This window comes from Pelodiscus sinensis, chromosome 4 (genome assembly GCF_052426305.1).
Source record: "Pelodiscus sinensis isolate ZL-2025 chromosome 4, ASM5242630v1, whole genome shotgun sequence".
NCBI lineage: Eukaryota > Metazoa > Chordata > Testudines > Trionychidae > Pelodiscus > Pelodiscus sinensis.
In genome coordinates this window covers 12,599,470-12,623,013 of record NC_143055.1, presented here as the reverse complement: position 1 = coordinate 12,623,013, position 23,544 = coordinate 12,599,470, and the positions used below count along the sequence as shown (strand labels likewise).

Below are 23,544 nucleotides of genomic sequence, written 5' to 3'. Positions count from 1 at the left end.
ATGATCTGGGCAGGAAGTGGGGAGTAGAAGGGGGGTAAGGATGCACGTTCTGCATGGGAGGTAGGGCGCAGCAGGGGATGAGTATGTGAGGTCTGGGCAGGAGCTAAGGCAGAGGAGCAGGCTGGGCGTAGGGTTTCTGGCCGGTGGCAGAGGGCAAATTCTTGCAAAGGAAGGTGCAGTGGTGGCCAGGGGGAAGGCTGCAGGAGCAATGGAGGGTGCATGAGCAGGTTAGAGGCACAGGGTGTTGGCAGCAGGGTGTGTGAGAGGAGTGGGGTACAGATTCTGGACATGAGGGGAAGATGGGGACTTGCTTTCATGCCCTGTGCTTCTCCCAGACACCGTGTCTCTTGCACATCCTCCGAGCCAGTGGAGAAGCGGGGAAATCCCCCTGGCCGCGCATCCTTGCACAGCTGTTCCCACAACTGAGGGAGGGAGAAGAGTAGCAGCAGAATGGATGCCTGCAGGTCTGCAAGGATACTCCAGGAGACCTGTGGGCCCTACTGTTCAACTCCTTCCTCTCCTCCTCCAGGCCTCCTGCATACCAAGGAAGAGCTGTTCAGTGGCATATAGGAACTGCTGTGATGAAGGGGTAAAGTGTGGGTGGGGATGCTTGGAGGAGTGGGGCAGGTTGGATGGAAAGGGCTGTAGCAGGGTGTGATCTAGTGTTGGTACCTTGCTGGTTGCTAGGCTTGGGCTGTGGGTGACCCCCACTAGCTACTGTCTGTACCACGGCCCAGCAGAGGAGCTGATGGGTCAAGTAGGCAACCTGTTCTACTGGTTACCTCCCAGGGAGAGGAACAAAGGGAGGAAGGTGGAGTGCAGCCCTTACCTGGGGGGCAGGGCTGGAAGTTGGGCAGTTTCTGTCTGGTATCATGGAGGAAGCAGCCTAAGCAAGAGGCTGGTATTTAGGGGGCCAGTCTCCCCCATCTCAAGGGGGGCTGAGGCAACCTAGGCCTGCCCTGTAACCAGATTAAATCTATTCTGTGCTGTATCCTGGAGAAGCAATAAACACCCTCTATTCTACTGGCTGGTGGAGTCTGTTCGTGCCATTACGGGGGTGCAGGAGTTGGGGGAAAACCCGACGCGCCATCACACAGGGACAGGAAGAGGTGGGGTGGGGATGGAGCAGGGCAGGGAGAGGTCAGGTGGAGTGGGGCCACGATGGGAGGGGTGGAGTGGATATAGGAGGAAGTGGGGTTGGAAAGGAGCATTGGGGTGGGAAAAGTTGGAGCAGGGGTGAGGCCGGGGGCTGAGAAGGGGGAACTTGGGGACCCGGTAAAAATGATGTATCAAAATGGGAGTCTCCAGTTGCTAGCATTGGAGCACATGGGTTAGACTGTTGCTGTGTCCCTCAGGATGCTTTATAAAGCTGGAGTAGAGATCTCTCTCTATCTTCTGTTAGTGGTAGGGGAGCAATGGCAGCTGAGAGAAAAGGGCTGAAGCCCATGGTGGGAGGGAGCATCTGAAAGGGCTAAGTTCTGGAGGGAAGACGGAAGGGGCCCAAATCTGGCACATAACCAGCCTGTGTGGAGACTTGTAGAGGGCAGCAGCAGGATGCTACATAGGAAGCAGCTGAAATACTGTGAGTGAGAGAAAGAAACTCTACAGAGCAGGGAGGTTTTTGTGCTGGTCTGTATCACTGTGTGAGAGGGGTGCCGTAATGCTTCTGACAGTAATAATCTCCAGCATCATCCACTTCAACCCGGCTGATGGTGAATGTGAAGTCGGTGCCAGACCCACTGCCGCTGAACCGGTCTGGGACCCCAGATTGACGGGTGGAAGCGTAGTAGATGAGGAGCTTAGGAACTTGTCCTGATTTCTGTTGGTACCAGGCTATGTTGTTGCTTACACTGGAACTGGCTTTGCAGCGGATAGTGACTGTGTCTCCAGGAGACACTGCCAGGGATTCTGGAGTCTGAGTCAGCACAATCTGCCCACTGGAGTCTGGATGGGAGAAAACATTGAAAAGAAAACTTCGTAATTTTTAACTGATTACAAATCTGCACCTTGTATCCCTCCTTCACACACACCGTAAACACCACTGGGAAGGATCGCTTGAGCAAGAAAATCTGAGCAGCTGCAGCCTGGTATTTAAGCTAATTTCTGCTCTTATTTCTCTTACCATGAATGCAGAGCACAAGGAGCCAGAGAAACTGAGTCTGGGAGATCATCTTGGCAGATGTGGAGCTCAGAAGCAGAAACAGTTAAAGTGACATGTTTATATCTGCTCCAGAGAGCAAGGGACTGTCACTAGAGTGGAAATATGCAAAGCAGCAGCTCTGTGTAAATGTCCCTTCCCTCTGCCAACACAGGGTCACATTGAATAGACTTTAGATCCATGAGACCCATCCCCTGAGTGGAGCATAAAGAAAAGGGTAAAAGCTGGGGATGGGGAAGAAACAAAAAGAGAGAGCCGCACCCCGTCCATTGCTCAGGATCAGACACCCTTTCATTCCAGGGAAAGTTCCAAAGCCTGGCTTGCCTGATGTGGAGTGTGTGAATCTGCTGCTCTGCCTCTGGAGACAGCCGTGATAGTTAAAGCTGCCCTTCTCTCTTCTTGTCTTGTTCTTTCTTTGGGTATGTCTACACTACCCCGCTAGTTCGAACTAGCGTGGTAATGTATGCATACCGAACTTGCTAATGAAGCCCGGGATTTGAATTTCCCGGGCTTCATTAGCATAAAGCCGGCTCCGCCATTTTAAAAAGCCGGCTAGTGCGAACCCCGTGACGCGCGGCTACACGCGTCACGGGCTAGATAGTTCGAACTACATAGCCATTCCGATCTATCTGTACGCCTCGTTCCACGAGGCGTACAGATAGTTCGGAATAACTACTTCGACTTCAGCTATGCCATTAACATAGCTAAAGCTGTGTATCGTAATTCGACTTCAACCCACAGTGCAGACATACCCTTACCTAACTGAAAAAGGAACCATGGGTTAAGCTCTGTGCTCTGAACTGTTAGACTCTCCTCCCCCTAGTGGCCTCAGAGAGGTAGGCAAAAGCCTTTGCTTACCCTTTTGGGGCTGACGGGTTATTGAGGCTGCAGCTGGAGGAGCAGCTGTTGAGCAGATTCAGTGTCAGAGAAGATGTTTTAATGAGCAAATCACCCAGCAGCCCAGGGAGGTTTGTGGGGAGAAGACTCACAATGAGTGGGAGGTGCTAGCCTGGCTGCCAACAGTATCTTCAGCTTCAACACTGTTGGTTATGAGGGTAAAGAGGGTAAATGGGATTTCTACTCACTGCCATTGCAATGGCTGTATCTTCAGGGGAGACCCTGCCAAGAGTTCTGTAGTGTCCTGCCCTCCTACTCTTCCTCCGGAGTCTGAATGAATTAAATCAATACCTGGAGATGAGCAATGCAGTGAATGGAAATATTTGTTTGCATCTTTTCCTGGCTGATTCTGAATATAAATTGCAGCCTGATAATTCACAAGGTGGTGGGAGAGAGAGTGAATATTGTGTCTCTGCGCAGTCTATCAACTTCATTTAGCATGGACACTCTAATTTACAATTTTTTCCCCTTTTTTGCTTTTTTCTTCTCTTCCCTCCACCCCTTGTCTTTCATTGCTGTTTATTTGGAAACTGGACCTCTTAACATCATTCATCTAATGAAGTGGGCTGTGCCCACAAATGCCCATGATACCATCTACATGTTTTCTTAGTTCCTAAGGTGTTGCAAGACTATTTTTTAAGGGTTTTGTTTTCTTTTCTTTTCTTTTTTTTTAAGTTACAGATTTCCAGCAGGAGTGATTTTGGTCAGATTTTCTCTTGGTTATTCGCTGGCTGCAGAGGGAGAATGACATGGAGAAATGGGGGAATAAACGTTCCTTGGAACCAGGCTATCCTCTAACTGCTACTGAACGGCTATGTCTAGACTGCATCCCTTTTTCGTAAAAGGGATGCAAATTAGACCTATCGCAATTGCAAATGAAGTGGGGATTTAAATGCCCCTGCTTCGTTAGCATAAAAATGCCTGCCGCTTTTTTCCGGCTCGGAGCTTTGCCAGTAAAAAGCGCCAGTCTAGACGCAGATCTTTCGGAAAATAAAGCCTTTTCTGAAAGTTCCCTTATCCCTCTTAAAATGAGGTGGGAAAAGGTGGAGTGGGGATGGGGCCTGGGGCTGAGAAAGATACTTGTGGCCCATTAACCATTTCAAATCAAAATGGCAGCCCTCCAGTTGCTAATATCGGAGGACATGGAGTAGACTCTTGCAGTGTCACTCAGGGTGCTGTGGGAAGCTGGAGTACAGATCTCTGTCTGATTTCTCAGCTCAGTACAAAGGTATTAGCATTGTCAGCTGCTGTCCAGAGGAAGCTGGATGCAGCCCATAAGATCAGATCCCTGTAAGCGGTAGGGGAGCAATGGCAGCTGAGAGAAAAGGGCTGAACCACATGATGGGAGGGAGCCTCTGGAAGGACTAAGTTCTGGAGTGAAGAGGGAAGGGACCCAACTCTGACACACACTCCGCCTGTGGGCAGCCTTGCAGAAGCACCGGTGCCAGGAAGCTACAGAGGAAGCAGCTGAAATACTGTGAGTGAGAGAAAGAAACTCTACAGAGCAGGGAGGTTTTTGTGCTGGTCTGTATCACTGTGTGAGAGAGGTACCGTAGTAATACTGACAGTAATAATCTCCAGCATCACCCGCTTCAACCCTGCTGATGGTGAATGTGAAGTCAGTGCCAGACCCACTGCCACTGAACCGGTCTGGGATCCCAGAGGGACGGTTAGAAACGTCGTAGATAAGGAGTTTAGGAGCTTGTCCTGATTTCTGCTGGTACAGGTTCATGTTGCTGCCTACACTGGAACTGGTTTTGCAGCGGATAGTGACTGTGTCTCCAGGAGACACTGCCAAGGATTCTGGAGTCTGAGTCAGCACAATCTGCCCACTGGAGTCTGGATGGGAGAAAACATTGAAAAGGAAAGGAAATATGCAGTGACACAAATCTCATAAGTTTTTCAACTAATTACAAAGCTGCATCTTGTATCTCTCATGCACTAACACTATGAATGCCCCTGGGAATCATTGCTTGAGGGGGAAACTCTGGGCATCTGCAGCCTAGTGACATTTTATAATTTTTAAGATAATTTCCCTTGTTATTTCTCTTACCCTGAATGCAGAGCACAAGGAGCCAGAGAAACTGAGTCTGGGAGATCATCTTGGCAGATGTGGCGCTCAGAAGCACAAACGGTTCAAGTGACATGTTTATATCTGCTCTTAACTACAGGGGACTGTCACTGGAGTGGAAATATGCAAAGCAGCAGCTCTGAGTAAATGTCCCTTCCCTCTGCAGCCCCAGGGCCACGTTTAATAGACTTTACACCTATGAGATCCATGCTGTGGGTGGAGCATAAAGGAAAGGATAAAAGCTGAGTATAAGAACAAACAAAAAGAGAGCATCACCCCCATCTGTTTTGGGTTATTCTGGATCAGACACCTTTTCTTTTCTTGGAAATCTCCCTAGCCTGGCTTTGCCAGATTTTCAATTGTCTTTTTAACAGCAATTAAACTGCTAAGCAAGGCAACATTGAACAGAGGCTCAGAACATGGTAGAATGTCCAGGTTCTTCAAGGGGATGCTCCTGCAGACCCAGTCCTGTGATATATTCAGTACTCTCTGTCTTCATTAAAAACAGTGAACACTAGCAACAGCTGCAAGACACTACCCTGTCCACCCAACCCTGCTCCTCTAGGCATCACAGGCAAAATTCCTATTGATTTCAATGGCCATGGAATCAGGCCATAAATCTCTGTAACTTCTCTTCCCTGTCTGCATAACAGGGAGGGTGATGCACACTGGGCACACGGCTAAGGGATACTTGGACATCATTGATTAGTATTTGTAAAGTGCTTTTACATTCCCAGGTGGATTTTGCCTAATTGATGCAGAGGATCCGTATCGGTCTAGAAACCCATCCCCAGCCACTGGGGGGAGATTCGTACTGAATGTCCTCAAGCCACCAGACCATATTATTGTAAATGGCTGAACCGACTTTGCAGTTGATAGCAACATTGTTTCCCGGAGACACTGCCAAAGTTCTGGGGTCTGTGTCATGACAATATGTTCGCTCAAACCTGAGTGTTTGCCCTGCACAGAAGGCTGTAAGGTGGGCAAAAGTTGTGATTTTTGTGTTATTTATAAAGCCCCAGCTGGTGAAGTCATGTGATTAGGTGAGAATGTATTTTAATTGTAAGAAAAAGTCATTTTTTAGCCCACATGGTTATGCAGAAATTTTTTTTAAGTGAAACACTGAAGGCAAATAAAAAGAAGCCAGATCTGTTGTTTGTAACAGAAATTGCATGTTATTTCTTTACACTGGCTTGTTGGGCGTCAGCAACACAACAAGTGGCTATGAAAATCTGCTTATTGTTTTCACAGCTCAATGCAGTGCAGGCTTTTGCCCACGAAGTGGGGAGAGGGCTCTGGGAGAACATTTTCCTGTGTCTTTCCATGGAATATGGAATGACTTGCACGTGACCTTTAGAAACAGATCTTTCCTGTGTAGCTGTGCTGTGGGGCGGGATAGTGTAGTGTATTATCCATGATAGAGTCATTACAGATAAAACACACTGTCCTAGTTCGACATGGCCAATCATCTTCTATGGTTTCGTGTTTCTGCTCTAGGTGACTCAGTTGATAGTGAGGGGTAATTGTGAGAGTCATGAGTATCTTTCCCCTGTGGTTTGGTATGAGACACATGGGTAAGTTTCTATAATAGGAAGGTGGGGGTTGGATTTCCTTTCAACTTATTGATCCTTTTATTTGTCTATATCAGTGGTTCCCAACCTTTTCCAGATGGGGACCCATTTTGACAATTTAGGAAGACTTGGTGACTCAAGGCAGTTCAAAAACGGGGGGAAGAGAGGGGGCAGAGCCACCTGGGGAGACACTTGGCAACCCTTTTGAAATGTACTGGTGACCCATATTTGGGTCCTGATCCATAGGTTGGGAAACCCTGGATTAGATCATCTCCTAAACTTTCCCAGTCTCTCTTTCCTGGGTTTTTCTATTTCATGCTGCTTCTATTTTCCTCCATCCTTCTTGACTTAAAATGTCTTTGCCCTCAGTTGTCCTGGCTGGATCCCAGTAGATGTGTTGCTATCTCTGGCCAATTGCCTCCTGGTTTAGTAGTAGTTGTAGGCCAGTAGAAGAATGAACCCAATGCTGGTTAGAGAGAACTGGGGCCCACAATTCTCTAAGGGTATGTCTTCAGTACAGCGTTATTTCGAAATAGCTTATTTTGAAATAACGTGTCTACACACAAAATGCATTTTGAAATAGCATGTTGCTATTTCGAAATAGCGCATCCACACCGAGTGAACGCTGAATCGCATTTAAGGCCGGCCAGATCCAGGTCCCACAGGACGTCAGATCAGGAGTTATTTTGTGTGGCTGCTGCCTGAGGCTATCTGAGGCCTGTGCTTAAAGGAACCCTCCCCCCACCACCCTGACAGACAGTTCTCAGGTTTCCCTGCTTGCTTGCTTGCCTACCTCGATGAGGGACAGCAAAGCATTGTCTCTGTGCGTGCTCTGGTTGCCCTCACTTGGGACACCACAGTGCTCTGCAACATGGAGCCAGAGCTGCCCCTGGGCACTCTGGTGCTTCTCATGGACGTGTTGCTGCGAGCCTGGCTGCACTTTCTGAAGGCTGCCATCCGGGAAGTCTATTGGGGGGCTGTCAGTATCCAGGAGGCCCTGCGGAAGAGCTTCCACCCTGAGGAGCTCTAAGAGCCTCCCTGGTCTGCCCCACTGGGGGCTTGTGCCTCTTCCTCCCTTACGTCCTTCCACTTACTCCTCCCTAACCCCCTCTTCCTGATGTCAAATAAAATACATGTATTCTCATGAACACAAACTCTCTTTATTTAACAAAACGGGGGGGGGGGCAAATGAAACTCTGGTGAGACTGGGGAAAGGAGGCAGGAGAGGGGAAGAGAGAGGGTGGGAGAGGGGAGGGGGAAACCTGGGAGGAGGGAGCTGGAAGGGGGAAGCAAGGGGAAGAAGGGGGAGGGGAAGCTCAGGGCTGGGGGTCTCACCAGACCAACTTGATTTTCATTCAAACCTGCTCCTGGGTTCGCATGTGGCCTTTGGTGGCCAGGCTGGCAGCTATCCTGCTACAGACGGCCGTGTTCCTTCATCTAGTGCAGAGATCATGGATGTTGGGGGCATCCCCCCCAAACGTGAATAAGATCCATGATCTCCACCCTGGACCAGGAAGGCGCCCACCTTCTCCGGGCCCTGGCATGTTCCTGGGAGCTGGCAGACTGCTCCTGGGGAGTGGTGGAGGGCTGGCTGCCAGTGGCTTGCTGGCTCATATTTTGGAGCCACTGGGTCAGGGGCAATGACTGCTGGCTCTGGGCTGACAGGCTTGGAGCTGGCACAGGCACTGTGGCCCGAGTCTGCCTCTTTAAGAGTTCCGGGGGGGTGGAGGAGGGTGAGGAGTGTTCTTGGTTGAGGCTGGAGTGGCCACCAGGCCACCCAGGGAAGGCTGGAGGCCCCCTATTTCAATGTAAGTGTCTACACAGCACTTATTTCAAAATAGCTATTTCGAATTTGGCTTTACTCCTCGTGAAATGAGGTTTACGAAATTCGAAATATGTGCTCTGCTATTTTGAATTAATTTTGAAATAGCGGTTTGGCTGTGTAGACGCTAGTAAAGTTATTTCGAAATAAGGGCTGTCATTGCAAAATAACTTTGCTGTAGAGACGTACTCTAAGGTAGCAGATGGGCAGAGGTGTGGTACAGCAAGGGGCTGGAAAAGCTGGATGACTGTGGGCAACTCCTTTTGGCCTCATGCATCATTGGCTATTGCCCAAGCCCAGGCTGACGTAGGCCCAGATCAGATTGAGTTCCCCAGAGCAAGGGCAGCCAAGGCTCAGGTTGGTCCAGGTTGTTGGCTGTGATTTGTGCAAAGATTTGCTCCAAACAAGGTCCTGAAGGTGCTGGGCATGGGTGGTTTTTCAGCCCATTGGTTGCTGTGCAGGGCCTCCAGGATGTGTGAGTGATCTATGGGAAACATCTGTCACAGCAGAGTGTGAGCGCTAGAGCTAACAGGCGGGAGGTTTTTGTGCTGGTCAGTATCACTAGGGCTGGGGTCTGCTGTAATAATGCTGTCAGGTGTGATCTGCAGCATCTTCAGCTTGAGCAGCACTGATTGTGAGAGTGTAATCGGTGTAGCCACTTCCAGACCCACTGCCACTGACAGTGAGAGGTTCAGTGTGTGGGACAGGGCTGCCAACAAGTGGGATAAGGATAGGGGTGCAGGATCTGGGCAGGAAGTGGGGAGTAGAGGGGTGAGCGTGTGAGGTCTGGGCAGGAGCAGGCTGGGAGTAAGGAGTCTGGCCAGGGAGAGGGGGAAAAAGCAAGGGAAGGTGCAGCGTGTGGCCAGAGGGAAAGGTGCAAGAGCAGGTGAGACGTGCAGGGTCTTGGAGGGAGGGTGCGTGAGTGGAGTGGGGTGCAGATTCTGGACATGAGGGGAAGGTGGGGACTTGCTTTCATGCCCTGTGCTGCTCCCAGACACTGACCCAGACACATCCTCATGGCTAATGGGAGCAGCAGGGAAATCCCCCAGCCTGTGCATCCTTGCACTGCTGTTCCCACAACTCAGGAAGGGAGAGGGGGAGCAGCAGTGTGCTTAGCTGCTTCTGCCTCCGCTTCTTCCCAATGAGCCAAATCTGGTGGAAAGGCTCAGAGCTTCTCCCACTCACTCCCAGAGGGAAGCTGGTGATGATGATCTAACCTCATTAGGGGGCACAAAGCTGGAATTCCAGCATAAGCTCCCTGATGTGGGAAAAAAAAGGGGGGGGGCTGAGACTGTCCACAGACCATTTGGAAGGCAGCTACGTACCGCAGATGGACCAGAGCTCAGGTCTAGTGATTGCTGAGTTTATTCCCCTCCTGTTCTAGTACCCACCACCCCAATGACTGCACCTGTGATGGGAAAAATGGGACCCAGAATTCATCCTGGGGGCAGCTCCAGCGACTGGGGCTGAGAGGGGGAGTTGGGGATCTGTTAGAGATTTTAAATGAAAATGGGAATCTCCAGTTGCTAGCATTTGAGCATGTGGATTAGACTGTTGCTGTGTCCCTCAGGATGCCTTATAAAGCTGGAGTAGCTCTCTCTCTCTGTCTTCTCTGTTAGTGGCATGGGAGCAATGGCAGCTGAGAGAAAAGGACAGAAGCACATGGAGCCCTTAAAAGGGCTAAGTTCTGGAGTGAAGAGGGACGGGACCCAAATCTGGCGCACACCCAACCTGTGTGGAGAGTGGCAGAGGGCGGCACCAGGATGCTACAGAGGAAGCAGCTGAAATGTTGTGAGAAAGAATCTGAAACTCTACAGAGCAGGGTTTTTGTGCTGGTCTGTATCACTGTGCGAGAGGGGTGGTGTAATGCTGCTGACAGTAATAATCTCCGGCATCGTCCGCTTCAACCCTGCTGATGGTGAATGTGAAGTCGGTGCCAGACCCACTGCCACTGAACCGGTCTGGGATCCCAGACGGACGGCTGGAAGCGTAGTAGATGAGGAGCTTAGGTGCTTGTCCTGATTTCTGTTGGTACCAGGCCATCTCATTGCTAACACTGGAACTGGCTTTGCAGCGGATAGTGACTGTGTCTCCAGGAGACACTGCCAGGGATTCTGGAGTCTGAGTCAGCACAATCTGCCCACTGGAGTCTGGGTGGGAGAAAACATTTAAAAGAAAAAGAAATATTCAGTGACTCAAACCTCATAATTTTAAACTAATTATAAACCTGCACCTCATATCGCTCCTGCAGTGACACAATAAATGCCACTGGGAAGGATCGCTTGAACAGGAAAATCTGAGCATCTGCAGCCTGGTATTATTTAAGCGAATTTCCCCTGTTACTTCTTTTACCGTGAATGCAGAGCACAAGGAGCCAGAGAAACTGAGTCTGGGAGATCATCTTGGCAGATGGGGAGCTCAGAAGCACAAACAATTGAAGTGACATGTTTATATCTGCTCCAGAGAGCAGGGGACTCTCACTGGAGTGGAAACATGCAAAGCAGCAGCTCTGTGTAAATGCCTCTTCCCTCTGCAGCCCCAGGGTCACACTGAATAGACTTTATGCCAATGAGACCCATCCTGTGAGTGGAACATGAAGAAAAAGATAAAAGCTGGGGGTGGGGAAGGAATAAAAAGAGTCCCATCCCGTCCATTTTTGGGTTCCTCAGGATCAGACACCCTTTCACTTCAGGGAAAGCTCCCTAGCATGGGTTGCCTGATTTTTAATAGTCTTTTTAACACAAATTAAACTCCTTCACGAGGCAACATTGAACACAGGCTTGAAATGTGTGTGTGTGTGTGTGTGTGTGTGCAGGTTTTCCAAGGGGATGCTCCTGCAGACATGCTGCGTTGGGTATTCAATCAATCAAAAGTGTCACAGGTTACAGTGTTCCAGGTCACAGAACAATAATTTACAAGGCTTCAGCAAGGGCAAATGAAAAACCCAGATGAGTCTGATCCTTTTGTCCTCTCTGCTGGAGGGTTCCCTAGCATCCCTGGGCTATGCTTTTGCTTGCAGCCACCCTCTCCATTCCCAGAAGCCCCCAGAGGGCTAGCAGAGTGTGGCCCTATGCGTATCAGTCTAGACACAGAGCCGTGAGCTGGACTGCAACAGCCATATTCTCCTTGTGCTTCTCTTCAGGCAGCAGCTGTTCTTCTGGAATCACAGAGGTTGAAGGCACTCAGGAGGTTTTGGTACAGGGCTGTGTCACTGTGTGAAAGCTGACACCTTCTTGGTGATTATCTCCATCATCTGCACTGACAGTGAGAGTGTAAATCAGTCTGACCTTTCCCAGAATGATTGGCCCGGAAGCAGGCTGAGACCCAATGGACAGGGGAGAGCCAGAGGTTGTGCTGATCTGCACTGGCACCAGACAATATAGCACGTGATCCTCCTGCACAAGTGAATAGAAGCAGTGGAGCTCAGCACTGCTGACTGTCAGGTTCTCTGTCTTTTTCTGTGTTTTGTCAGCCACAGAGACTTATTTAATTACTCCTGTGGGAGGCTGTCTCTAAGACTGCACCTGACTAGAGGTGGCTGTAATGTCTCCTGTGCTGGGAAAAGGCAGCCCTGTTCTTCTGGGAAACCTGTTGGCCCATTTGGGGTGGGATGCCTGCAGCAGTGTTGAGTGAGGCCCAGTACAATGACAGGGAGGGGTTGATGCTGGGGCTAGGAGGGATCTCTCTGCATTGAAGCAGACAGCCTTCGCTGAGTGATCCAAGAGCCAGCTGTGCACACGACTGGACGTGTGTCCCTGGTGTCAGTCACAGCTGAATGCATGAAGGGTTTGGGAGTCACAACAGTGAATGTCTAGCTTCCTGCTGCTGGTGGAGTCCTCAGCCCTGCGTTAGGTACCTGGATCCCTCTAGAAGTCTCAGGGAAAGCTTTAGGTGCCGAAAAAAAGGGATTAACGGAGCAGTATGTTGAGTAGGGAGTGGCCTAGAATAGCCGGTGGCAGATGCTGAGAAAACGGGTTGGGCCTCACCACTCCCTCTCTCAAGAGGTCAGGCACCTCACTCAGGTCTGGGAGAAGGTGCCTGTCTGCTTGGAATTCATGGCTGTCAACACCCATTTCTGGATCTGGGCAGCTCAGCCAGGTCAGGCCTTTCTCCTGAAGGGCTAGAATCCGACTGATGGCTCCCTCTTTTACATGAATAGCAGTTGCACTGAGGAGGAGATACTGACCTGTGCACAGCTGTTTGAAATCCTTCCTCTGCCTGATTTCGAGCGGGGATTTTGGCTGTGGGAAGGCAGATTTCAGGTATGTTTCCTGATGGCCGTGCTGTGGGATAGATGTCCCTAAATCTGTCTTGTTGGAGCTGTTTCTCTTGGAGTAGCTAATGAAATAGACATTGGACCAGGCCTTGGATTGGGTCTCCCATATTCCAGGCTGTGTCTCTACGCTAATAGATATTGCATAATGTACAAAAAGGGAAGAGTGTCTGTGACGACGATCCTGCATCCCCGTAGCAGCAAGAACAGACTCCACCAGCCAGCAGAATAAAGGGGGTTTATTGCTTCTCCAGGATACAGCACAGCATAGACGTGATGTGTCTACAGGAGTCTGGGCCAGGATGCCTCAGCCCCCTTGAGAGGGGGTCCCTGGGCCCCTAGATTCCAGCCCCCTCCTTAGTCTGTTTCCTTCATGGTTCCAGCCCAAGACTGCCCGTTCCTCCAACACTCACTTCTTTTGTTCCATCCCTTTCCTTAACTGCTAGAACCGGTTCCATCACTCTCATGGGGGCCCTCACACACCCCCCACTGGGGGCCAGTAGGGGTCATCCCCAGCCCACAGCCCAAGCACTGAAACCAGCAAGGTACTGACACTACATCACAGTGTCACTGGTCTTTTCTAAGTAACCTTTTCACACCCTGTACTGGGAGCTATTGTGGATGTGACAGGTGGCTCTGGGGAGGCAGCTGTAAATTACAGTAGACCCAGGGGCTTTTCTAACTTATTGGGTTCTGAAGCAACCCAGGCCTGGGCAGAATCTTAACTTTGCGCCCTCCACATGGGCTGCATCTCTGTCCCCTGAGGTTTATAGTCTGACAGGGAGTGTACATAACATGACAGGAAACCACTTGAATGTGCTGGGATTGAGATGCCATTGATGTGGAGTGTGTAAATCTGCTGCTTTGCTTTTGCGGACAGAAGTGGAATTTAAAGTTGCTCTTCCCTCTGCCTCTCCTGTTCTTTTTTTCTCTCTTCCCTAGAGCCTCTCCACTCACCGTGCTTTCTCTAGGATGCCTGGCCTCTGGGAGTAGCAAGGTGATCAGTATCTGTGGACTCTGTTCTGGAATCTAGTGTTGTTTCTAATCACTAGCAAAGAGCCTGTCTTCTCTTCATGCACCAATTTCTTCTTTCTCATCAATGGTGTCAAATGTGCTGCACTCACTGAACAGAATAAAAGAACCCCGGGTTGAGCTCGATGCTCTGAATTGTTAGACTCTCTTGCCCCTAGTGGTGGTTAGAGAGGCAAGCAAGAGCCATTAGTTATCTCTTTGGGGCTGGCAGGGTCATTGTGGCTGCTGCCATGGGAGTAGCAGCTGTTGAGAAGATTCTGTGTCAGAGAAGATGTTTTAATGAGCAAAGCCACAGAGCAGCCCAGGGAGGTTTGTCCTGGGCTGTATCATGGGGAGAGGGAAGCACTACCCCCTGACTAATAACAGGATCTTGAGGTTCAACACTGTTGATCTTGTGGGTGAAGTGAAATGAGATCTCTACCCACTGCCACTGCAATGGCTGTAGCCTCAGGGGAGACACCGTAAGGAATCCTGTACTTCTCTGTCCCCCTGCCGTCTGACTGACTTATAATTCAGTCAATACCTAGAAATCAGCAATGGAGTGAATGGAAACATTTCCGTCTGCATCTTGGCATGGTGGATTGTGAATATTAATTACAGATTTATATTCCACCAGGCAGTGGGGGAGGGAGTGAATATAAACTCTGAAGCTTCAGGGGGTAGCCGAGTTTGTCTTTCCAGGAGAAACTTAAAAAAACAACAAATAGTCTGGTAGCACTTTAAAGTCTAACAAAACAGGTAGATGGAACCATGGGCTGTCCCCACGAAAGCTCATGATACCACCTACATGTTTTGTTAGTCTTTAAAGTGCTACCAGACTATTTGTTGTTTTTTAAAGTTTATAAAGTCTGTGTTCATAGACCTTCCAGCAGGAGTGATTTGGTCAGATTGTCTCTTGGGTTTCTGCTCTGTCTGCGGAGGGAGAATGCCATGGAGAGCTGGAGGAGTAAACTTTCCTAGGATCCAGGTTTTCCTCTAACTGCTACAGAAGATTTCTTTTTCTCTTCCCCTGGGGCAGCAGGGACTGACCAGTGCTGGAGAGTGATGTTGGATTAGATGGACCCATTATTTAACTCCTCTATCACCTTTCGCAGGCCTTCTGCATGCCAAGGAACAGCTGTTCAGTAGCATGCAGGAGGTGCTGGGATGGAGGGGGAGAAGTGGGGACAGAGGATGCTTGGGAAGGGGGTGCAATGGAGGGCAGAGGAGGAGCAGGGCCAGAAAGAGGTAGGGTAGGGTAGGGTTGGATCGGGGCAGACACACACCCAGCCTGTGGGCAGCCTTGCAGAAGCACGGGCATCAGGAAGCTACAGAGGAAGCAGCTGAACGAGTGAGAGTGACAGTCCGAAACTGTACAGAGCAGGGAGGTTTTTGTGCTGGTCTGTATCACTGTGTGAGAGGGGTGTCGTAATGCTGCTGACAGTAATAATCTCCAGCATCACCCGCTTCAACTCTGCTGATGGTGAATGTGTAGTCAGTGCCCGACCCACTGCCACTAAACCGGTCTGGGATCCCAGAGGGACGGGTGGATGCGCTATAGATAAGGAGCTTCGGCGCTTGTCCTGATTTCTGTTGGTACCAGGCCATGTTACCATAAGCACTGGAACTGGCTTTGCAGCGGATAGTGACTGTGTCTCCTGGAGACACTGCCAGGGATTCTGGTGTCTGAGTCAGCACAATCTGCCCACTGGCATCTAGATGGGAGAAAACATTTAAAAGAAAAAGAAATATACAGTGACTCAAACCTCATAAGTTTTAACTAATTACAAACCTGCACCTCATATCCCTATTCACTAAAACTATAAATGCCACTGGAAAACATAGCTTGAAAAGGAAAATCTCTACATCTGCAGCCTGGTATTATTTAAGCTAGTTTCCCCTGTTATTTCTCTTACCCTGAATGCAGAGCACAAGGAGCCAGAGAAACTGAGTCTGGGAGATCATCTTGGCAGCTGTGGAGCTCAGAAGCACAAACAGTTCAAGTGACATGTTTATATCTGCTCTTAACAGCAGGGGACTGTCACTGGAGTGGAAATATGCAAAGCAGCAGCCCTGTGTAAATGTCGATTCCCTCTGCAGACCCAGGGTCACATTGAATAGATTGAACACCCATGAGTCCCATCCTGTGAGTGGAAAATAAAGGAAAGGATAAAAGCTGGAGGTGGAGAACGATTAAAATCAAGCCTTAACCTAACTGTTTTGGGTTACTCTAGATCCAACATCTTTTCATTTCATGGAAAACTCCCTAGCCTTTCGCTTGCCAGATTGTCCATAGTATTTTTAACAAATTAATCTCCTTCACAAGACAACATTGAACACAGGCTCAGAATGCGAGAGTAGGGAGGTTCTCCAAGGGGATGCTCCTGCAGACATCCTGTGTCTGCTGTTGTATTGACCAAGAGCGTCAGGGCCTCCTTAGAATTCCAGGTCACAGCCCAACAGCTTATAAGGCCTCAGCAGAGACAAATGGAAAACCCCGATGAGTTTGCCCACTTGGTCTTCTCTGCTGGAGGGTTCCCTAGCAGACCTGGGCTGTAGTTTTACTTTGAGCCACCCTCTCTTTTCCCAGCAGCCCCCAGAAGGGTCACTCACTGTGCAGTAGCAGGGTCTAGCCCTCTGCATATCAATCTAGATACAGAGAGTTGAGCTGGATGCAACAGCCGCATTGGCCCTGTGCTTCTCTGCAGGCAGCAGCTGTTCCTGTGGAATCACAGGAGTTGAAGAGACCTGGCAGGTTTTGGGACAGGGCTGTGTCATTGTGTGAGGGAAGCTGCCACCTTCTTGGTGATGATCTCCATCGTCTGCATCAACCACACTGACAGTGAGAGTCCTTCCTTGCCTGGCTGCCCCCAAACCAGGCTGGGAACTCACAGGGCAAGCTAGAGACAGAATAATAAGAAGGGAGTTTGTGCTGAGTTCTGTTGGCACCAGACGGTACAGTTCCCAGCACTTGCAGTGGCTTTGCAACGAATTGTGACTTTTTCTTCTGGAGTCCTTGTCATCCCAGTGTCTTATCTGGAGCCTCAGTGATGAATAAGATAAGCTACTTTATAGATACTAGCCAATTAGCCCGTCATAAGACGGGATTTTCGGGTCTCTCCTCCACGTTCGTCTTCTCTCCTGAGCCTCCGGTCTCTCGTTCCCTCTCTCTCTCTCTCTCTTTCTCCCTCAGCTCTCCTCCGCCTCCTGCCTCTCTCTTTCTCTTCTCCTCCCCCTCCTGCCTCTCACTAGGGGGACCATGGAGCTCAAATGGCCATTTGGGCTCCGCACTCCCCGTGCTGCATGGGGGGCACGGAGCCCAAACAGTCCCGTGTACTGCTTGCTCCCACACGGTGACCTGGCTGAGCACTGCAGAAGTCAGCCGAGCATCATGGCGGGAGGTGAAGGGGGGCAGGGCGATGATGTTCACGGCCAGGGTGTGGGGCCTGGAGCTGCTGTCTGCCCAGAGGGAACAGCCAGCATTTCAGCAACAGCGCTGCCCAATGGGAACAGCCAGCATTTCGGCAACAGTGCCGCCCAGAGGGAACAGCCAGCATTTCGGCATTACAGATTCTCAGACACTGGGCTACTATATATATGATGATGTCTCCCTCTTGTAATCAGCTGGTAACACTCTTTTTTAGAGGAGTGGCTACTTTTAATTCCATTACTGAATGTCCAGAGAGGTTAAAGTTTTCCCCTACAGGTTTATGTGTGTTACATTCCGGATGTCTTATTTCTATCCATTTATTCTTGGTTCAGAGATTGTCTGGCTTGACCAATATGCACAGTAGAGGGGCATTGCTGGCACTAGATGGCATATATTACATTAGTGGATGTGCAGGTGTATGAGCCCCTGATTTTATGGCTTGTGTGGTTAGATTGCCTGTACAGACGTGTGGACAGAGTTGGCAATGGGCTTTGTTGCAGGGATAGGTTCCTGCGTAAGTGTGGCGTTGGGCACAGCTGCTGGTAAGTATTTGCATCAGGTTTACATTTATATTCCACACGGGGCTGGATGACATGCTGTCAGGATCAGCATCCCCAGTGATGCCAAGGAATGCCCAGTGGCTGAGCTCTGTGTCAGGTTAGGGCAACCAGATGTCCCAGATCTGTGACCATTCCCAGAGTGATTGGCCCTGAATCAGGCTGAGACCCGAGAGGGTAGGAGAGAGCCAGAATAATGAGAATGGAGGTTGTGCTGATTTGTGTTGGTACCAGACAATAATGTACCTGCTCCTTGGGAACAAGCAAATAGAAGCAGTGGAGCTCAGCACTGCTGACTGTCAAGTTCTCTGTCTTTTTCTGTGTTTTGTGAGGCACAGGGAGACATTTAACTACTCCTGTGGGAGGCTGCCTCTAAGGCAGTATCTGGCCAGAGATGGCTGTAATGTCTCCTGTGCTGGAAAAAGGCAGCCCTGTTCTTCTGGGAAACTTGTTGGCCCAGTGGGGATGGGAATGCTTGAGGGAGTGGGGCAGGATGGATGCAGAGGGCTGGAAGAGGTGAGTGTGGTAGGGGTGGAGCAGAGAATGAAGAGGGCAGGTGGGGTAGGGCCATGGAGGTAGACATGGAGTGGATATAAGAAGAAGTGCGGATGGCAAGGAGCATTGAGGAAACGGTGCTGTGGAGCTGGGAAAAGGTGGAGTGGGGGTGGGGCATGTAACAGGGAAGGGTGTATGGGGACCCAGTTAAAATGATATATCAAAATGGGAGTCTCCCATTACTAGCATTTGAGCACGTGGATTAGACTATTGCTGTGTCCCTCAGGATGCGTTATAAAGCTGGAGTAGAGATCTCTCTCTCTCTTCTCTGTTAGTGGTAGGGAGCAATGGCAGCTGAGAGAAAAGGGTGGAAGTACATGGTGGGAGGGAGCATCTAAAAGGGCTAAGTTCTGGAGTGAAGAGGGAAGGGGCCCAAATCTGGCACATACCCAGCCTGTGTGGAGACTTGCAGAGGGCGGCACCAGGATGCTACAGAGGAAGCAGCTGAAATATTGTGTGTGAGAGACTGAAACTCTACAGAGCAGGGAGGTTTTTGTGCTGGTCTGTATCACTGTGTGGGCGGGTAGCTGTTATGATTCTGACAGTAATAATCTCCAGCGTCATCTGCTTCAACCCTGCGGATGGTGAATGTGAAATCAGTGCCAGACCCACTACCGCTGAACCGGTCTGCGACCCCAGATTGACGGGTGGAAGCATCGTAGATGAGGAGCGTAGGAGCTTGTCCTGATTTCTGTTGGTACCAGGCCATGTAGCTGCTAACACTGGAACTGGCTTTGCAGCGGATAGTGACTGTGTCTCCTGGAGACACTGCCAGGGATTCTGGAGTCTGAGTCAGCACAATCTGTCCACTGGATTCTGGATGGGAGAAAACATTTAAAAAAAAGAGAAATATTCAGACACTCAAATCTCATAAGTTTTAACTCATTACAAAGCTGCACATTGTATCCCCCTTCACTGACATCATGAATGCCTCTGGGAAGGATCGCTTGAACATGAAAATCTGAGCATCTGCAAGCCTGGTATTATTTAAGCTAATTTCCCATCTTATTTCTCTTACCCTGAATGCAGAGCACAAGGAGCCAGAGAAACGGACTCTGGGAGATCATCTTGGCAAATGTGGAGCTCAGAAGCACAAACGGTTCAAGTGACATGTTTATATCTGCTCTTAACAACAGGGGACTGTCACTGGAATGGAAACATGCAAAGCAGCAGCTCTGTGTAAATGTCCCTTCCCTCTGCAGTCCTAGGGTAACATTAAATGGACTGAACACTCAGGAGACCCATCCTGTGAGTGGACCAGAAAGAAAAGAATAAAAGCTGGGGGTGGAGAACAATAGAAAGCAAGCCTTAACCCACCTGTTTTGAGTTACTCTGGATCCGACACCTTTTTATTTCATGGAAAGCTCCCTAACCTTTGGCTTGCCAGATTGGCCATAGAATTTTTAACACAAATTAATCTCTTGCACAAGAAAACATTGAACAAAAACAGAGCCCTATGGACGGTGCCCATTTTGGGTTCCTCTGCATCAGGCAACTTTTTGTTCCAGGGAAAGCTCCCTAGCCTGGCCTTGCCAGATTGTAATAGTCTTTTTATCACAAATTAAACTACATAACAAGGCAACATTGAACATATTGAATGTGAGCATGTGCGGGTTCTCCAAGGGGATGCTCCTGCAGACATCCTGTGTTTGTTGTTCTGTCCATCAAGAGTGTCAGGGCTGCCTCTATTCCTGGTCACAGCACAACAGTTTACAAGGACTCAACAGAGACAAAGGTAAAACCCAGAGGAGTCTGCCACCTCCATCCTCTCTGCTGCTGGGTTCCCTAGCACCCCGTGGCTGTGCTTTTGCTTGAAGCCACCCTCTCTGTTCCTAGCAGCCCCCAGAAGAGTCCTTTGCTGTGCGGTAGCAGAGTCCAGCTCTGTGCGTATTGGTCTAGACACAGAGCACTGAGCTGGACTGCAACAGCCACATTGGCCCTGTATTTCTCAGCAGGCAGAAGCTGTTGCTCTGGAATCACAGGAGTAGAAGGGACCTGGGAGGTTTTGGCACAGGGTTGTGTCACTGTGTGAGGGGAGCTGACACCTTATTGGTGATGCTTTCCGTCGTCTGCTTCAACCGCACTGAGAGTGAGAATGTAAATCAGTGTGACCGTTCCCAGAGTGATTGACTCTGAACCAGGCTGAGACGCCAGCAGCAGGGTAGAACCAGAATCATAAGAATGGAGGTTGTGGTGATTGCGTTGGCACCACCGAGTATAGTATCTGCTCCTCGGGTACAAGTGAATAGAAGCAGTGGAGCAGTGGTTCTCTGTATTTTTTTGTGTTTTTGTGAGCCACAGGGAGACATTTAATTACTCCTGTGGGAGGCTGCCTCTCAGACAGCACCTGGCCAGAGAGGGCTGTAAGTCTCCTGTGCTGGGAAAAGGCAGCCCTGTTCTTCTGGGAAACTTGTTGGTGCTTTTGAAGTGGGATGCCTGCAGCAGTGTTGAGTGTGTCCCAGTAGAATAACATGGAGAGGTTGATGCTGGGGCTAGGAGGGAGCGCTCTGCTTTGGGGCAGACAAACCTCGCTGAGTGATCCAAGAGACACTTGTACACGTGACTAGACGTGTGTCCCTGGTGTCGGTCTCGGCTGAATGCATGAAGGGTTTGGGAGTCACAACAGTGAATGTCTAGGTTCATGCTGCTGGTGGAATCCTCAGCCCTGCGTTCGGTACCTGGATCCTTCTAGAAGGCCCAGGGAAAGTTTTAGGTACCAGAAGAAGGGATTCACAGAGCAGCACATTGAGTAGGGAGTGGCCTAGAACAGCCAGTGGCTGAGAAGACGGGTTGGGCCTCAGCCCTGGCTCTCAAAGGCAGGCATCTCGCTCAGGGCTGGGAGAACGTGCCTGTCTGCTTGGAATTCATGGCTGTCAACACCCATTTCTGGATCTGGGCACCTCAGCCAGGTCAGGCCTTTCTCCTGAAGGGCTAGAATCCGACTGATGGCTCCCTTTTTTATAGGAATGGCAGTAGAGCTGAGAAGATGCTGACCTGTACACAGCTGTTTGAAATCCTGTCGCAGCCTGATTTAGAGCAGGGATTTGGGCTGTGAGAAGCCAGATTTCAGGTGAGTTCCCTGATGGCCGTGCTGTGGGATACGTGTCCCTAAATCTGTCTTGGTGGATCTGTTCCACTTGGAGTAACTAATTAAATAGACATTGGACCAGGCCTTGAATTGGGTCTCCCATAATCCAGGCTGTTTGTCTCTCCGTGCCAATGGATAATGAATAATGTACAGAAAGGAAAGAATGTCATTGGTCTCTTCTAAATAACCTTTTCACGCCCAGCACTAGGAGCTATTGTGTTTATGAAAGGTGGGTCTGCGGAGGCAGCTGTAAATTATAAGAGGCCTAGGGGCTTTTCTAACTGATTGAAATGCTGAAGCAATGCAGGAGTGGGCAGAACGGTTAATCTCTGCCCGGCTGAAAGAGAGTGTACATGAAATGACAGGAAACCACCCTGATGTGTTAGGATTGAAATGCCATTGATGTGAAGTGTGTCAATCTGCTGTTCTGCCTCTGGGGAGAGAAGTGTAATTTAAAACTGCCTTTCTTTCTTTCTTTCTTTCTTTCTTTCTTTCTTTCTTTCTTTCTTTCTTTCTTTCTTTCTTTCTTTCTTTCTTTCTTTCTTTCTTTCTTTCTTTCTTTCTTAGAGCCTCTCCATCCGCCTTGCTTTCTCTAGGTTGTCTGCTCTCTGGGAGTAGCCAAGTGATCAGTATCTGTGGACTCTGTTCTGAAATCTGGTGTTATTTCTAATCACTGGCAAAGAGCCCCCATCGTCCCTTCATGCACCTATTTCTTCTTTCTCATCAATGGTGTCAAATGTGCTGCACTCTCACTTAAGCGAAGCAAAGGAACCAAGGGTTAAGCTCTGTGCTCTGAATTGTTAGACTCTCCTCCCCCTAGTGGTGCTCAGAGAGGCAGGCAAAAGACTTTAGTTATCTCTTTGGGGCTGACATGGTCATTGAGGCTGCAGGAGCAGCAGCTGTTGAGAAGATTCTGTGACAGCAGCGATGTTTTAATGAGCAAAGCCACAGAGCAGCCCAGGGGGGTTGTGGTGACAAGACTTATGGTGAGAAGGAGGCGCTAGCCTGGCTGATAACAGGATCTGAGGTTCAACACTGTTGATTGTGAAGGTGAAGGGAAATCAGATCTCTACCCACTGCCTCTACAATGTCTCTAGCCTCAGGGGAGCCACTGTGAAGAATCATGAACTGCCCTGCCCCTTTGGAGTCTGAACATCTGACTCTCTTATTATTCAGTCAATACCTAGAGATCAGCAATGGAGTAAATGGAAATATTTTTGTTTGCATCTTGGCATGGTGGATTCTGAATAAAAATTACAGATTTATATTCCACCAGGCAGCAGGGGAGGGAGTGAAAATAAAGTTTGAGTTCATAGACCTTCCAGCAGGAGTGATTTTGGTCAGATTTTCTTTCGGGTTTCTGCTCTGGCTGCAGAGGGAGAATGCCATGGAGAGCTGGTCTTGTGAAGAGTAAACTTTCCATGAAGCCAGACTGTCCCCTAACTGCTAGTGAAGAGTTTCTTGTATCTTCCTCCTATGAAGTAGGCTCTGGCCACTGCTGGAGAGTGATGTTTCTAGCAGCCTACGTGGCTGTGTGCAAACCTTTCTGCAGACCAGCAGCTGCCTTTGGAAACTCACCGTTTATTACTTAATCATGCCTAGTCCATTTTGCAAGTACTGCAGCTAGGTAGAATATTAATTTAAATGATTAATCAGATTAAGAGCTTTCACTTTGTCATATTAGCGTACCAAACTTTCTTTTAAATGAATTAAAATATTAATTTATGTTCAACACACAAGTTGTCCATGTTTTCTTTATTTATGGCCGAGGTGGGGAACCTTTTTTGAGTTGGGGGCCATTGACTCAGAATAATCAGTTGGGGACCACACAATTGAGAAGGAAAAAAAAGCTCCAGACCCCCCATCCCTCACCTATGTGGCCCCCAACTGAAATACCTCATTCCTCTGGTGCTCCAGCCCCACAGGGAGAGAGGAAGGGACAGGTAGGACTGAGGTTCAGGGCTTCCCTTAGGGGAGATTTACTCTTCTGCGGTTCCAATGTTAGTGGATTTTTCAGATTCCCTAGGCTCTGGGGTGGGGACAAAATGAGGGGTTCAGTGTGCAAGACAGGGCTGCCAACAAGTGGGATAAGGATGGGGGTGCAGGATCTG

The 23,544-nt window shown here is 49.4% G+C and overlaps 1 long non-coding RNA gene and 1 gene segment (V, D, J or C); one reads left to right on the top strand and one right to left on the bottom strand.

Annotated features, from left to right (window-relative positions):
• LOC142829702 (uncharacterized) overlaps positions 1–23,544 on the top strand; it is a 191,190-nt gene that overhangs the window by 106,250 nt on the left and 61,396 nt on the right. Inside the window, exon 1 of one of the 2 annotated variants that reach the window (XR_016349371.1) lies at positions 19,142–21,415. The exons of the other annotated variant lie outside the window; for it this stretch is intronic. This is a non-coding gene — a long non-coding RNA (uncharacterized LOC142829702). Of the gene's footprint in view, positions 1–19,141; positions 21,416–23,544 lie in introns of those variants that run through there. 2 annotated transcript variants of the gene reach the window in all.
• On the bottom strand, positions 1,243–2,336 carry LOC106731490 (immunoglobulin kappa variable 4-1-like). The segment is given in 2 exon segments: positions 1,243–1,944; positions 2,123–2,336. Coding segments are annotated over 2 exon segments (357 nt in total).